Source organism: Sardina pilchardus, chromosome 5 (assembly GCF_963854185.1).
Source record: "Sardina pilchardus chromosome 5, fSarPil1.1, whole genome shotgun sequence".
Taxonomy (NCBI): domain Eukaryota; kingdom Metazoa; phylum Chordata; class Actinopteri; order Clupeiformes; family Clupeidae; genus Sardina; species Sardina pilchardus.
The window spans coordinates 10,130,896-10,146,143 of NC_084998.1; the positions used below are offsets into that span (position 1 = coordinate 10,130,896).

At 41.3% G+C, this 15,248-nt stretch overlaps 1 protein-coding gene across 2 annotated transcripts; it reads left to right on the forward strand.

Moving 5' to 3' along the window:
* Positions 1-1,585: 1,585 nt before the first annotated feature.
* On the forward strand, positions 1,586-15,042 carry rnf167 (ring finger protein 167). Of its 2 annotated transcripts, XM_062536355.1 has the most exons (11): positions 1,586-1,643; positions 1,793-1,889; positions 3,141-3,274; positions 3,383-3,463; positions 4,180-4,317; positions 4,573-4,660; positions 4,807-4,897; positions 5,815-5,920; positions 6,684-6,777; positions 12,264-12,344; positions 12,707-15,042. In XM_062536355.1, exons 3-11 carry the CDS (start codon positions 3,170-3,172, stop codon positions 13,183-13,185), a joined length of 1,263 nt encoding a protein of 420 aa, XP_062392339.1. In that variant the 5' UTR covers positions 1,586-1,643; positions 1,793-1,889; positions 3,141-3,169; the 3' UTR covers positions 13,186-15,042. The 2 variants fall into 2 exon arrangements, with proteins under 2 accessions (XP_062392339.1, XP_062392338.1); XM_062536354.1 differs by having other exon boundaries at positions 1,592-1,889.
* The last annotated feature ends 206 nt before the right edge of the window (positions 15,043-15,248 follow it).

The following is a 15,248-nucleotide window of genomic DNA, read 5'->3' on the forward strand; positions in this document are numbered from 1 at the left end:
ATGGAAATGGTTTCTGATTCTGACTTCTCTGAGAGATGATCTCTGCTTTGAGATTTTCAGTTTGACCTTGATATTCACTGCATTTCAATAATTAATATTCATTCATGAAGTTTATATATATATATGTTTCTAGGTGTCTATGTATGTCTGCTCTTCACAAAACTAAACCGCATGTTTACAGAGAGATCAGGTCTTCATTTTGACGGAGCATTGATGTGTGTCAGTCCGTTAGCTCAGATGTGTGTCCATTTTCACCAGAGGGACACAGTGTACTGAATTGTGAAGCTTTCTACAATAAGCACACCAAAGACTTCCTGTGTAGTTTTTATTATTGAAATTATTTGTATTGGGTTAATGCTTAAGTTTCCAAGCATTATTTACAAGGGCATCATTTTAAGTGATGGAAACCAATACTGAAAAGTGTTACAATATACATTGAAATAAACACAACATTTAATTTACAATAAAATAGTCAAATGAAATATAGAGAAGAAGAAACAAGTGGGGGTGCAGGGCATAGATATACATTCATGCTAGGTCTAAAATTATTTTCTATAATTCGACAAATGGCTACCACACTTTTTTCAATTTCTTTTCTGAGCTACCAAGGGAGCATCTGATTCTCGGTCATCCAACGTCCAAATGATGGTGGGTTAGATAATTTCCAGTAAAAGCCAGCCAGTAGAGATGAAAAGGCGTCTGATTGAGCAGTTGTAAGTTCACTCCTGTGTAGGTTTTGATGATATGCCAAACCATAACAAACGGCTAGAGGATGTGTGATTTTCTCCACATATTTCTCTGCCCTGTTTCAGGCAGTCAAGATTGTATACTAATAGTATACCATTGGGTTGAAACGTCTAGCAAACCATGACATGGTGCATCTGCATATTGGTACCCAGCAAAATGTGAAAATAGCCACAGACCATCAGGTCATGCCCTTTTGAAACTTACCCTTGAAAATACATATAGTTACATTTCTACACCTGTAGTAGAATTTTAAACATAATTGAATTATGTGTAACATTTAAATTGAAGATGTACCCAATAGCCTACATGCATGTGATTTTCTATGAATAAATTACCATCTTGGTTTATTGGCCAACTTGAATTAGATAGATAGATAGATAAATACTTTATTGATCCCCAAGGGGAAATTCAAGATTGGTATAGTGATAATAGAGGATATCAGATTGTTTAATAAAATGCTAAAGAATACAAACACATTCTGAGGCTATATTTCTTTGACAATCAAAAACTTAACTAAACTTAAAAGAAGAGTAAACGTATTATTATAGGCCAATGAGGCTGCATTATTATTTTTCCCACATTACATAGTTTTGTGCTCGAACATGCACTACATAGATCTACCTTACCTTGCACCGATATAACATTACTAGTATAATCTCTAAAACGATTACATCTTAAATCCCATAGTTGATGGTAAAAGGGAAACACTGGATACCGTGAAGGACTTTTATACTTGTCAGTGTTGGGAAGCCGGAAGTTCATTGTGCATTATTGAGTGATTACAAGTCACGCGATATTTCCAATGAGATTCACTTTGCTCTGGTGCTCTGGCTTTGCCAAAGAATCGTAAACACGGGCAGTGGTGGTGGTAAGAACATGGGCTCTAAATCTACAATGTAGGTGATGGTAGTAACACTTAACGCTGTCAGGCGACGAAAGTATATCGTATCTTTATGTGAACAAGGTTGATATTCGTTGACAAGCGCCGCATAGATTGTCTCAGCTAATCGGGTTCATTTTGTTGTTATCTACCTTACATGGTTAGGTAGCGTTGGCTAACATTAGCTAACCCTCAGTTACCACCCGACTACCTTTCCAAAACAACCCCAAACGTTTGTGGTTTAGACGGTGACTAAGCTCAAGTAAGTATCAGGTTTTTATAATTCTAACATGTTTTGAAATAATTTAAGTTGAAAATGCAACTGTCCATCCTGTAATATAGTATGTTCATGCCATGGCAGCAGTGTTTATCTTGTGTTGGTGTTAGCTTCTCGGTTGTTAGCTAGCCGCTAGTTGTCGCTTTAGTTGAGAACCGTGGCTTGTTGATTTTAACCAGGCGTCAACAGTCAGATGGTCGTAGTAACTAATGCAAACATCCCTAATCTGCAACCATACTTTACCATTAACAAACTGGTAGTTTATTATGAAATTTGCTCTTTTACAAACACATGCCTCAGATAGAATAATTAGTCGCCCTGTGGTCATGGATTACGTTAGTCCTAACTTGTGACACAATAATGTAAACCTGATAAATAAACTCGTCGCTTTCCTTAAGATTAGTTCTTGCACCCATGGCAAATTAGTTACAGTGTAGCTGCTACTATGTGCCTTAATTTTACTCGTGTGTCGATTTGTAACGATAACGTTACTTGCTTGGTTGGTTTTCGTTTTCCTCAGACACAATAAACCAATCTAGAGTAGGCTAGAGAAAACCTGTTGGGTGACTTTGTGCCGTAACGGTATTTAGTCATGCTTTCGAGATATGAGCGAGATTAAATGATATTTCATGATGTTAATGTGCTTTAGTCCAGAGTTAGGGTGGTGTTTTACTCCACGTTACACTATTCGTGTGTGGTCAAGGTTCCCATGTCCAAATAGAAGAAAACTGGCCACTCTGCTTACTCAAGTTCCCGCAATGAACTAGCCTACTGTACATGCCTTTCTCAGTATCGTCTGTATCAAAGGGAACTCCCATTGAATAGTTGTGTCGGGAAAAGCCGATCACCATTCTGCCGATCTTTGTTGTACTAATTAAAGTTACTTCATCGCGTATACTGTATTGTTCTTTAAGTTGCAACTGGGAACAGAAATGCGACGAACTGTTTACATTCTTCTGAGGACACGTGAGCTACTTAATCCTTGACCCCATCCACCGGTCTTACCTCTCAGGCTGAAATAGAACAACGTATCAGGGTGGTTTGATCAGCTTCTGTGTTATCACTTATGAATCGTGTCAGGAAAATAATTAAGTGTTTGATTATAGCAGAGCTTGCCCTAGAGAATTGTTCTGAATGCTCTAGATTCATTCAAATATAGGGCGTGATTTGATAGTGCCGCTATTGATCCTTGTGAAGGTACTCATCAGGTGCTGTTGTCTCTTTGGTCATTGGCAGGGTGAGCTCGTCCCTATCCCAGAGTCGGGATGCCGTGTCTGGGCCCCGCAGGCATGAGGTCCCATCTTACAGTCCTGGCTCTTGTCCTTTGCTTCTTTCTGGGACCTTCTCCTTCAGATGCCTACATCTATGCGGTGAGTAATTTGTTTTGTTTGTCACCGGGACACTGGACGTGTTTTTTTTTTTAAATGTTGTAAATGTTGTGTTTTAATACCCCATTCTGTTACTGTTCACCTTTACAGCACTACAGCAATATGACCCCCATGTCATTCGAGGACAGATCGGCCCTGTTTGGTAGCCTCTTGCCGATAGAGGGTCTTATGGTAAGAGACTGTCAGAACTAGTCCAGTGCATGATCTAGTCCCTGTCTACACTATTCCAGATTAATTTGAATCCAAATGTGTTGCTTTTGGTCCGTTTGCGCCGTTCCCTTACACTCCTCCAGCGTTTTCAAGCTTCTGAAATGGAATGATGTGAAAACTCTGTGCCCCAGTTTTGTTCGAGAACTCTGGCTTTGCTTAACTTTTAATGTGTCCAGGGAAATCCCTAAACCTCCCAAATCGATGGCATAGAAACCCATGTTCCCGTTCTGATTGAACCTTGTCAGTCTGATGATGTTTCGGTCCCTAATGTGTTGTGTTCACTTGTCACTTGATGATGATTATATGCCTCTTTTCTTATATAAAAAAAGAAAGAAAACAGTCATTAATCATCATTGACTCACTTTGATATCCACTACTAGCCTGCCAGTGGTACATTCAACGAGCTTTTCAAGCTTTTTAATGTCTTGCTGTCTTAAGTTACAGCTGTAGTGCAGCGAACTGCAGAACGGATTCCTTAGATTAAATTCAATTCATAAATGGTCATGTGAGTTGTATAAATGGTCATGTGATGTTGTGTTTTAAAATGAAAGGAATAGCAAAAGTGTATTGCGGCTGTCACCTCAAGTCTTTTCACTAACCCATCACCACACACCACAGACTGCTAATGTCATCATGGCCCCTGATCTCTGTCTCCTCTGTTATACACATTTGCGCAGGGTGTTTTGGTGGAAGCCCGTCCTCAAAATGCCTGCTTACCCATCGACCCTCCCCCTCCCCCGCCAACTCCTGGTGAGGCCAACCTCACTAAATACATCGTACTCATCCGCCGCTTTGACTGCAACTTTGACATCAAGGTCAGTGGCGGCTCTCGCTCACTTTCGCTCTGCGTGTCACCAGAGCAGCCTGTTCTTGTACACCTCTTGGTTTCTTTGAGTAAGCATTGTTTGTATTGACTGAAGACTCTGTTTTTGCAGTCATTTCCAATGCATTTCTTTGAAGTAGATAAGATAAACACGTGAAGCCAAAGTGTACTTCTTTTGATCTGTTTGCAAAAGAGCTTGTTTTTATGCTTGGTGGGGTGGTGTGATCGCAGCTGTGTTTCCCCTCAGGTACTGCATGCTCAGCAGGCCGGGTTCAGTGGTGCCATTGTCCACAATATGTACTCTGACACACTACTTAACATGAACTACAGCAATGGTGAGCCAAAGTTTACTCCGGATCTTAACGCTTGCATGAATGTGATGCCCTTAAGTGTGTGCACGTGAAGGTAAAGGTTCAGAAAATGTACCATGTACTTGTGTCTTGATAAGATGGGACTGTGACCTGATGCTATTCCTTTGTAGTTACCATCGCGGAGGAAATTGATATCCCCTCCGTTTTCACCAGTTACTATGCCTCCCAAGTCTTGAAAAACTTCATTATTCCAGAGAAGGGGTAAGTTTCTCAGTTCCAGATTGTTGCCTCTTCCCACCCTTGTAGACTATTTGGCACATTCAAATGTGAATTCTGCTATTTTGTTATATGATTCCGTTGACCATTGAGATATAATGGTCATAAAACCAAATGGGATCACAGTCTCACTCCCTTTTCATTAGTTCCCCAATCACTTTGAAAATGGTAATCTACTACCCCACATTTGCATTTTTTCACAGAAATAGATACCCAGCCTTTATGACTTCCTACCTGGCTTATCATAGTCTAAAGTCTGGCTGCAATGCACGTTGTTTTGCCTAATGTAACAGTTATTTTTTTCACCATATATTTGGATGCCTGTAGTTTGTTTTGATGAAGGAAAATTCAAAGAACTCAGAAGATTTAGGCTAGTTTGTCACAAAGTTCTAATAAAAAAAACTAAGTGCTGATTGGGTCATGTTGTATTATGCCAATGTTATTGTCTTTCTGTTAACAGGAAGTGGTAGTGCACATTGCTCAAACACCATATTTGTATACATTGTTGCCTCAACATCATAATTATTACCATGGAAACTAATCTCCAGTGACCTCATAGTGAAGGCTATTAACTATGCTTGATTTCTCACTTGCATCCACTGACTCTACATATTTCAATGTAGACCAGTACAATACAATAGAGAGAAATATGGACATTTAGGATTCCTCCTCCATCAAACCACATTTACTCTCGCAACAGCTTCAATTCCATGAATGATTTTCAAAATGCACACCACTTTGGGTGTATGGTCACATCTGGGAATTGCTAATGCAATCCTGGAGTTGGTGATAAGTGCTGCAGTTCTGGTTTTGTTGCTCCTTGAGATATGTGAGCCAGATTTTGTCGTCTTTATGGACCATGGGCCCATGTGGAAACTGATGTTTCTGTATCTACTGTCCAGGGCCTATATCATCCTGAAGCCAGACTTCCCCTTCCCACTGGCCTACTATCTTATCCCCTTCACGGGAGTGGTTGGCATGATCATCCTGGTCATGGTTATCATCCTGGTGAGTGGATATTCAGCTGTCTGTTTCAATTGTGTGCCTGCTTATGTCAGCTTTACCAACCTCTGTCAGTTTGCAGAACTGTTACTATAGGTTAAAAGGAACGGAGACATTTTGTACATGCTTCCCCTAAAGGATGTAAAATGCACCTCTTAATTCTCATACAAGTCTTTGACACCTTTTGACTTCATAGTGAATGTACGGCAAAGAAACCATTAAAAATCCAAACATCTGTTCTCTTACCCCTTTGGCAGTATTGTATTACATTGTTTGTTTGCCATGGGTGTGTCTCTTCCCTTTTCTTGACTTTTTTTGATGAAATATGAAATGTTGGAAGGGTATTGGCTTACAAATGAAGCTATGCTTACATCATACTTTTATCTAACTTGCATATGTCACACCATGGAATCCTGCTCATCTTGTTTAGGTACCTGAAAGCATCATGGTATGTTGTTATGCGTGCTTGAAAAGGCTGAGCTGTTTTAGTGTATGAATGTGGTGGTGGGCTGGTATTGAGTATCCTTCCAGGCAAGTTGAGAAGATATATGCTGTTGTCTGGACTTGTATGTTCCAAATGCCAGGTCGTACTTGCACCACTGCCCAGCAATATATCCCTTTTTTAGTTTTAGTTGGTTCCGTTTTTGTCTGCCTGGCTGTTCCTTTATCTGTACATGTGGATTTGAGTGAAGGGGCCTCTGTGCACGCACAACATTTATTGTTGCCATGGTAACACATATTTTTTTGCCCTTGCCTCCGATTGGTCTAGGTTGTGCGCTGTGTTCAGTATAGGAAGAGGCTGCGAAAGAACAGACTGACTAAAGAACAACTGAAGAAGATCCCTATTCACAAGTTCAACAAAGGTGAGCCATGCACATCTGCATACATATCACGATGCTGAAGATGTTGAGGAAAGAAACAAACTGTCAGTTTACATCAGACCAGCTCTTTGTCTTGTAATGTAATTACCATCATAATGTACCATTAACGCTGCAACAGAGGTGAGTCAGACAGCCTACTAGAATATCTATGTCTGTTTATGTTCAAGCTTGTATTGAACAGGGGCCTATTGCACAAAACTAGGATAAGGGATTAACCCGGGATATCTTGGTTATCCTGGCTCAATTTACCCGTGATCCAGTTGCACAAAAGCGGGATAGGGGGCAGCAGGATATGTTATGGTATAAGTTACCATGGCGATTTATTCTGTGGAGCTAGCCTGCTCCTGACCAGGCTAACATCCAAGATAAGTTGATTCTAATGGTAATTACATTATCTGATTGGTTCAGCTAGCTGCCATTCAAATGAGACCTCCACGTGATTTTTTTTAAAGCGCTGTAGATTCCATTTATATATTATTTGCTACATGCATTTACTCGCAAAACACAGCAGAATGTCTGCCTAATACCATATGGATGTCATTTAAATTATGGTGGCCTTATAATTAATAACATAGCCTACTCGTTGTTTGCTTCTTTTTTGACAGATGTTTGATGAATAGGCTGCTGTAGGCTGGTAGTTGATTGGAAGTGGAGGGGACATTTTTCGAAGGTGTTCTCAACTAATTCGGCTTTTAAGACAAATTAAGATACTTTGTGCATTGCGGTGGAAAAGCGCTTCCTTAATGACGTTGCGTGCCGAGACAGGAAGCTCTCACACGTGGGTGCATACGTAAATTTGCATTCAGTTGATCTGCCACACCTACTCCCGCTATGTAACAGAAATAATCATGAACCCCCATCCAAAAAAGTAAAACTTTACCTCGTTGTTAGTCTATATCAAAAGCGGTTGTTCACTTTGTGTGCAAGACGCTATTTTTCGCGTCTTTTTTATTCCAACCGCGAGTTATTGGGGGAGAAACGAGAACGCGCACATACACCGAATAACTTACACCTGGCTTGATGAATCCGTGTCTGCTCATCCTGGATTGGTCTTTGTGCAACCAATTCAGCCGGTATGCTCTTGTTTAGGATTCAGTGATCGCGGCTCAGTAACTTATCCCGGATGTCTTAATTCTGCTTTTGTGCAACGGGCCCCAGGTGATCAAATAGTTAAATACAACCAAACGACAGCTTTCAGTTGTGTGTAGATTAGACTAGATTATATTCAACTTTATTTTCATTGAGCAGAATACAAGTACAAAGACCATGAAATGCACTTTGTTGATATCCAAAAAAATTTACAAAGTACTATATAAACAGATGGTGCATAGACAGGACAGGAATTATAGTGCAGCGAAGACCGTACCATACAGTTGGTTTACAGAAGGTCGTTTAGAGGTATATAAATATTCTAAATTAATCCAAAGTCCACTCACGCACAGCCTAGTTAGGTGCAGGTAGATTGCAGGAACATACGTTATATTGCCTAAAGTATTTGCTCACATGCCTTGACTCACATGAACTTCAGTCACATCTCATTCTTTATCCATAGGGTTTAAAGGAGTCCTAGAATTCAAAACCACATTCACCTTGTTCCTGTTGAATTTAGGTTGCGAGCAGTGTCCAAAGGACAACACCAAAGACTTTACCGCGTCCCCCGCCTGCTTTCGTATGCAAATTGGCAAATAGAAACAGCCGTGTTGAAATGCTCCAATCTGAACAGAGCTCAGATAACACGTAATAGGCGCCCATCCCCCTTTAGATACACCCCCTCTCATTTGCATACCTTCGATTAATAATTCTTGTTAAACTGCTCTTACGATGCTAGTATCTAGATATGTTGTAATGCTAGCGTTATTACAGCTAACTTTGGAGAGTTAATACTAAGAAATGTACTGATAAAACTTACCAATCTAACACATTCATTCTGTTGGGGAATCTGCTGCACTTCATCTTCGTCAGAACCTTCTTCTGACTCGGTTTATACATGTACGGCTGTATTCCTTATTTAAATCCATTGTTGACAGCTTTATCAAAGACTTTGGCTTTATTTACCAGCAGTAAACGTAGTTTCACTTTGCTCTAGCTTCAGACCGGTGGATTGAGCCAATCAACTTTCAGGACATATCGGCCAATAGACCAATCAGCGCGCATCTCATTTGAATATTCATGAACTTGCTGAGTGGGCGGGAAAAACAAACTGTTTCATTGCAAGGCTTATTTATGACCTTGTATTAGGCGATCTAGCAGTGCTCCTGGGGCGTTTTCAGCCCCACAAATTTACATATGACATTATTTAGGCTCAAAGATCAATTTGTAATGGTCAAAAAATGCGTTCTATGACTCCTTTAATATGACCTCGGTTCACTCTTCTGGGAAGGCTTTCCACAAGGTAGTGTGTTTATGGGAATGTTTTACCATTCTTTCAGAAGCGCTTTTGTGAGGTCACACACTGATGTTGGATGAGGAGACTGGCTCTTAGTCTAATTCATCCCAAAGGTGTTCTATTGGATTGAGGTCAGGACTCTGTCATCCATGTCTTTATGGACCTTGCTTTGTGCACTGGCGCACAGGAAGGGGCTATCCCCAAACTGTTCCCACAAAGTTGTGAGCATGGAATTGTCCAAAATCTCTTGGTTAATGCTGAAGCATTTCCTTTTAGTTCTTTTGCTGGAGCTAAGGGACCAAGCCCAGCTCGGGGATGGCCCCATCCTGTTCCAACATGACTGTGCACCAGTACACAAAGCAACGGATGAATTAGAGCGGAGACTGAGAGCCAGTCTCCTCGTCCAACATCAGTGTGTGACAAATGTGCTTCTGAGGGAATGGTCAAAAAATCCCATAAACACACTCCTAAACCTTGTGGAAAGCCATCCCAGAAGAGTTTAAGCTGTTGTAGCTGCTAGGGGTGGACCGACGTCATATTAAACCCTATAGATTAAGAATGAGATGTAACTGAAGTTCATATGTGAGTCAAGGCAGGTGAGCAAATGCTTTTGGCAATATAGTGTATTTAAATAGCAATAATACCGTAATTTCCCGACTATTAGCCGCGGCTTATACATTGATTTTGCAACATGTCTTCCGCTATGAGGTTAATACAGGGGGGCAGTTAATATGGTTTTGTTTCTTTTAACTTGCATAAAACACTGTCCTGCGGCTTATACATGATCCGGCGTTACCACAAACTGTTGACTTATATCGATTTTATTCAGAATGAACAACGCATTTTATGTACAGTGTCCTCCGGTTCGCTCATGTATAAATATAGATATGTGCAGTGCATTAGCAGAGTAAATATGGCTATGTGATATGAACAATGTATGAACAACATGTACCGATATGTGCAATAGTGTAGCAGTAACATTATAATAGTAGTAAGAATAAAATAGATATATACAGTGCCTATAGAAAGTCATCATACCCTTTTGAAATAGTCACTTTTTTTTTGTCTTACAGCCTGAAATCAAAACCCATTTTTAAAACAATCTTTTTCAGTTTTATTCACAAATTTAGCTGTACAACATCAAAATAATGAAAAAAAAGTCAATAGTTCTGAAAATTAATAGAAAATTAGAAACTAGAATAACAGGGTTGGAAAAGTAATCATACCCCTGACTTAATACTTTGTATAGCTTCCTTTTGCTTTCATTACAGCCCTCAATCTGTTTGGATATGTCTCTATTATAGCGTTGCACACCTAGATTGGGGAATATTTGCCCAATCTTCCGTACAGAATTGTTAAAATTCAGTCAAATTCTGTAGGGAATGGTGATGGACTGCTCTCTTCAAGTCAATCCACAGATTTTCTATAGGATTAAGTCAGGGCTCTGACTTTGCCACTCAAGGATATTTACCATCCTATCCTTAAGCCACTACTTTGTTCTTATGGCCGTATGTTTAGGATCATTGCCGTGTTGGAAGGCGAATGACCTGCCCATATTCAGCTGTCTAGCAGAGGGACGCAGGTTTTCCTCAATCATTTGGGTGTACTTGGCAGCATCCATTTTCCCTCCTATCCGGACAAATTGCCCAGTCCCCACTGAAGAGAAACATCCCCACAACTTAATGTTGCCCCCACCATGCTTCACACTAGGTATGGTGTGTTTTGGGTGTGTTTGGGTGTGTATACTGTGTTTGGTAAGCGCCTGGAGCTCAGTCCAAAAAGTTCAATCTTAGTCTCCAAAAAGTTCAATCTTAGTCTCATCTGACCATAAAAGCTTTTTCCACATGGTAGCAGAATATTCAGATGTCTTTTTGCACTGAACTCCAAGCGCTATGTTTGGTGAAAACCAAACACAGTACACCACCCAAAACACACCATACCTGATGCGAAGCATGGTTGGGGCAACATTATGTTGTGGGGATGTTTCTCTTCAGCATGGACTGGGCAATTGGTCAGGATAGAAGGGAAAATGGATGCTGCCAAGTACACCCAAATTCTTGAGGAAAACCTGTGTCCCTCTGCTAGACAGCTGAAGATGGGCAGGTCATTCGCCTTCCAACACGACAATGATCCTAAACATACTGCCAAAAGAACAAAGCAGTGGCTTAAGTATAGGATGGCGAATATCCTTGAGTGGCAAAGTCAGAGCCCTGACTTAAATCCTATAGAAAATCTGTGGATTGACTTGAAGAGCAAATATTCCCCAATCTAGGTGTGTAACGCTATAATAGACATATCCAAACAGATTGATGGCTGTAATGAAAGCAAAAGGAAGCTCTACAAAGTATTAAGTCAGGGGTATGATGACTTTTCCAACCCTGTTATTCTAGTTTTTCATTTTTTATTAATTTTCAGAACGGTTTACTTTTTTTTCATTATTTTGATGTTGTACAGCTAAATTTGTAAATAAAACTGGAAAAGATTGTTTTTAAAATGGGTTTTGATTTCAGGCTGTAAGACAAAAAAAGTAACTATTTCAAAAGGGTATGATGACTTTCTATAGGCACTGTATGCTGTGTTTTAATAGAATATATTATAAGAAAAACAGAATACATATGGATATCCAGTTTCAGTATGAGCCATATAGACAGATTATGTACAGTAAGCACTATGGCGTGTAGTGTACCACTGTAGTGCAGAAGCAGTGCGATGTAGTCATTGAATTCCTGCGGTGTCCTGCGAAGGAAAGGCAGCTGCTTCCTCTGAGAGGTTTTTTTACGGAAGTAGGTTCTCTGAGTCAGCAGGCGTTGGTTAAGTTGGTCAAAACTTGCTTTTACTGTTGTGAGAACTCGCGGTGGAGACCACCTCTGAATTATTTCAATAGGCTGTGAAGTGCACGAGATCTGCCCAAAGTGGGATTGTCAGTGTTAGGGTGAGGGTTGTCCATGTCTGTTGGGTAATAGGCTTCTTCTAATGTGGAAAGCTTTATGAACTCGGATGGCCTAATGCCCCCCCCTCCTCCACCGAGGTATCATATACATGCGTCACTGTAAACAAAATAACTTGAATTATTTCCCCTTAGGTGATGAGTATGATGTGTGCGCCATATGTTTGGACGAATATGAGGAGGGTGACAAGCTGCGAGTCTTGCCTTGCTCACATGGTAAGTGTGTCTGTGTCTCTGTCTGTGTGTGTGTGTGTGTACTGTATATGTTTGTGTGAAGGCCTGCTTGCAAACCATTAGTTTGGTTCTAGTAATCCGCTGCTATTCAGACGTATTAAAACTCTGATTCGGAAATCAGTGCGTGTTATGTAAGGGCCCTAAGCTATGGCAGCATGTTGACTGGGTGCTAAGGGTCTCCTGGAGCTTTGACACAGAGCTGCCAGATTGCTTGAATAGCAGAGTGATTGCGAAGTGTATCTCCAAGGGAGATCATGCCATCATGTCTTATACATGCCAGTGTGCAGGGCAGCTTTTGGCGTTAGTTCTCTGAAGTGATTGTTCCTCGTTGTCGCCCTTGTCAGCCTACCACTGCAGGTGCGTGGACCCGTGGCTGACGCTGACCAAGAAGACGTGCCCCGTGTGCAAGCAGCGGGTGACGCGGCCCAACCCCGAGTTCTCCGAGTCGTCCGACTCGGACGAGGACGGCGGCGGCTCGCGCACCGACGAGGAGGAGGGCGGGGCGGCGGCGGTGGCCGCCGCCGGCGACGAGAACAGCTCCGAGCGCACGCCGCTGCTGCGAGCGTCCAACCCGGCCTCGCCGCTCGCCGGCAGCCCGTCCGTCGCCAGCTACGCCTCCACCGTCGCCACGGTCACCGCCGTCACCACGGTGACCACCGCCCAGTGCCTGGCGCACACGCCGCAGCGCGACTCGCCCCTGCTGGGCTACGACGGCTACTACTCGCCCGAGGAGGACTCGGAGCAGGAGCCGTCGGAGGAGGAGGAGGAGGAGGAGGAGGACGACACGGCCCAGCTCATCGGCCGAGGCGCGGTAGGAGTCTGAGAGAACAGGAAGCGGCCCAAACAGCGCTATTAAAAGCCCCCTTTTTATTGGAGTAGCCCTAGCTGGTCTCATTGTTTCTCATAGGGCTGTGATCAAAGAGGAGGAAAAGAATAGCAATGAGGTTTTGTTTTTAATTTATTTTAATTTTTTTAAAAGAAGTCATTTAACCCCCGCGGTTGAGGCCCCTAAACTCATAGTGGACTCTCGTTGATAGCGTTAAAGCTGTCGACTGTCCACTAGTATGGCTTGTTGTTTGGGAATGGGAACATTAACAAATTAAAAATTCCAAAATGAGGCTATAACAGAATCCAGTCTAACCTATACTGTAGGCCATCAGTGTAAAACCTGACATGATTTAATTAATGTCGCACATAAAATGTAAAAGTGGCATTTCAACACCATATGCCTCCGAACACTCCTCTCTCCTTTAAACACACACACACACACACACACACACACACACACACACACACACACACACACACGTGTGCATCTAGTGCAATATGGACTGGTGGCCAGTTTGTATGTGTCCACTAACATGAGTCTCCCCAACGCAGTATGTGCAATTGTATCATCTTACTCCCCGCAAAGTTTAGTGTACCCCAAAGACTTGGAATATATTTGTGATATTCCAATCCTGCTTATGAAATCATGTTGCCATTGTTCAGTTGGTGATTTGCAACTGTATTTTTTTTTTTTTTTAAATGGCAGTAATTGTCACTGCACCCTGTTCTATTGCTACTGTGGATTGATGTTTTTTCTTTTCTTTTTTAAATGTGATTCCATCTGAACCACGATTTGGGTTCTTGTCTGGATGTCAAACGTTGAAGCGTAACAAACTGGTTTGGGCCGAGAGAGTGTGAGGGGCATTCAACAGGGTGCTGTATGAGACCCAAATCTCTTGCCCCACTTTGCACTCATCTCTCTCTCTGTTCAGTCTTTCTCTCTTTTTTTCTCTCTCTCTCTCTCTCTGCTCTACTCTTCTCTCCCCTTCTCTCTCTCTCTCTCTCTGCTCTACTCTTCTCTCCCCTTCTCTCTCTCTCTCTCTCTGCTCTTCTCTTCTCTCCTCTGCTCTCTCTCTCACCCCATCTAGATTTTCTTTTATAACTGATGGAATGTCTTAAGGGACACAGCAGAATTTTATGTTAATTTTATACACAGACCACACACACACTTTTACTCTGTGTGTGAATGGTTTCTTTGTCTGGACACTAATAATATAGATGCTTCTTTGGGTCATATACTGTGGTTAAGTCTTTCTGTTGATGTATAGGTCACATGTAAACCAACTCTCTGTTATAAGATCAAGTCTCTGTTCTAGTACAGTTAAATGATTATTGTTACTGCCTAAATGCACATCTTATACACTTGTATTGAAGTTGTGCCTGGTTTGAAAGCTGTTTAGAGGCAGTACTACTAGTTCCCTCCATAATCAGTTTCCCATCAAAAATCATCGCAAGCGACTTGAATGTGTGTAGTTTCTACTCAAATTGATCTTTGTGAACTGATTTTTTTTTTTTTTTTTGTCTGTAAATACATTTTTTCTTTAGAACATCCTGTCAGAGGTCATACCTTGCTGAAAGTGAAGGTGTGACAAGTCATTGAGTGGAATTTAAATGGAAATTAAAGCACATTTAGATAACATGAATAACCACCAGGTATCTGTAGGATACTGACAAACATGCCCAGAATGGGGACCAAGTTCTTGTTGAATAACCATTTGCAAATGATTTGTTTTTCCATTTACCGTATACGATCAATGTTTGTGTATCTTTGATGCCTACCTTTGCTGATATTTTCTTTAGGGGATGTACTTTCTTTACCTTTGTGCCATAAAAAAAAACGATTTTACCTTTATTAACTCTTTGTCATTATTATTTATTTATGCCATTGTATGACTTTGAAGGTTTCTGATCAATTCAGGCACAGGCATTGGAGTTGGTCAGTGTGCCGTTTCAGATTAAAACTGCCGCCCGATATCATCTTGCAGAACTACCCTGTATGATCTCTAATCTCTGACCTTTCCAACAGTCTCGGTATTGGCCAGTGACCTCTTTACACTT

Bases quoted from the DNA above. Each gene is read 5' to 3' on its own strand.
- rnf167 (XM_062536355.1), top strand. From the start codon at position 3,170: ATGCCGTGTCTGGGCCCCGCAGGCATGAGGTCCCATCTTACAGTCCTG. The intron at 3,275-3,382 runs GTGAGTAATTTG...TCACCTTTACAG, and splicing joins CAGATGCCTACATCTATGCG to CACTACAGCAATATGACCCC. The intron at 5,921-6,683 runs GTGAGTGGATAT...CGATTGGTCTAG, and splicing joins TGGTCATGGTTATCATCCTG to GTTGTGCGCTGTGTTCAGTA.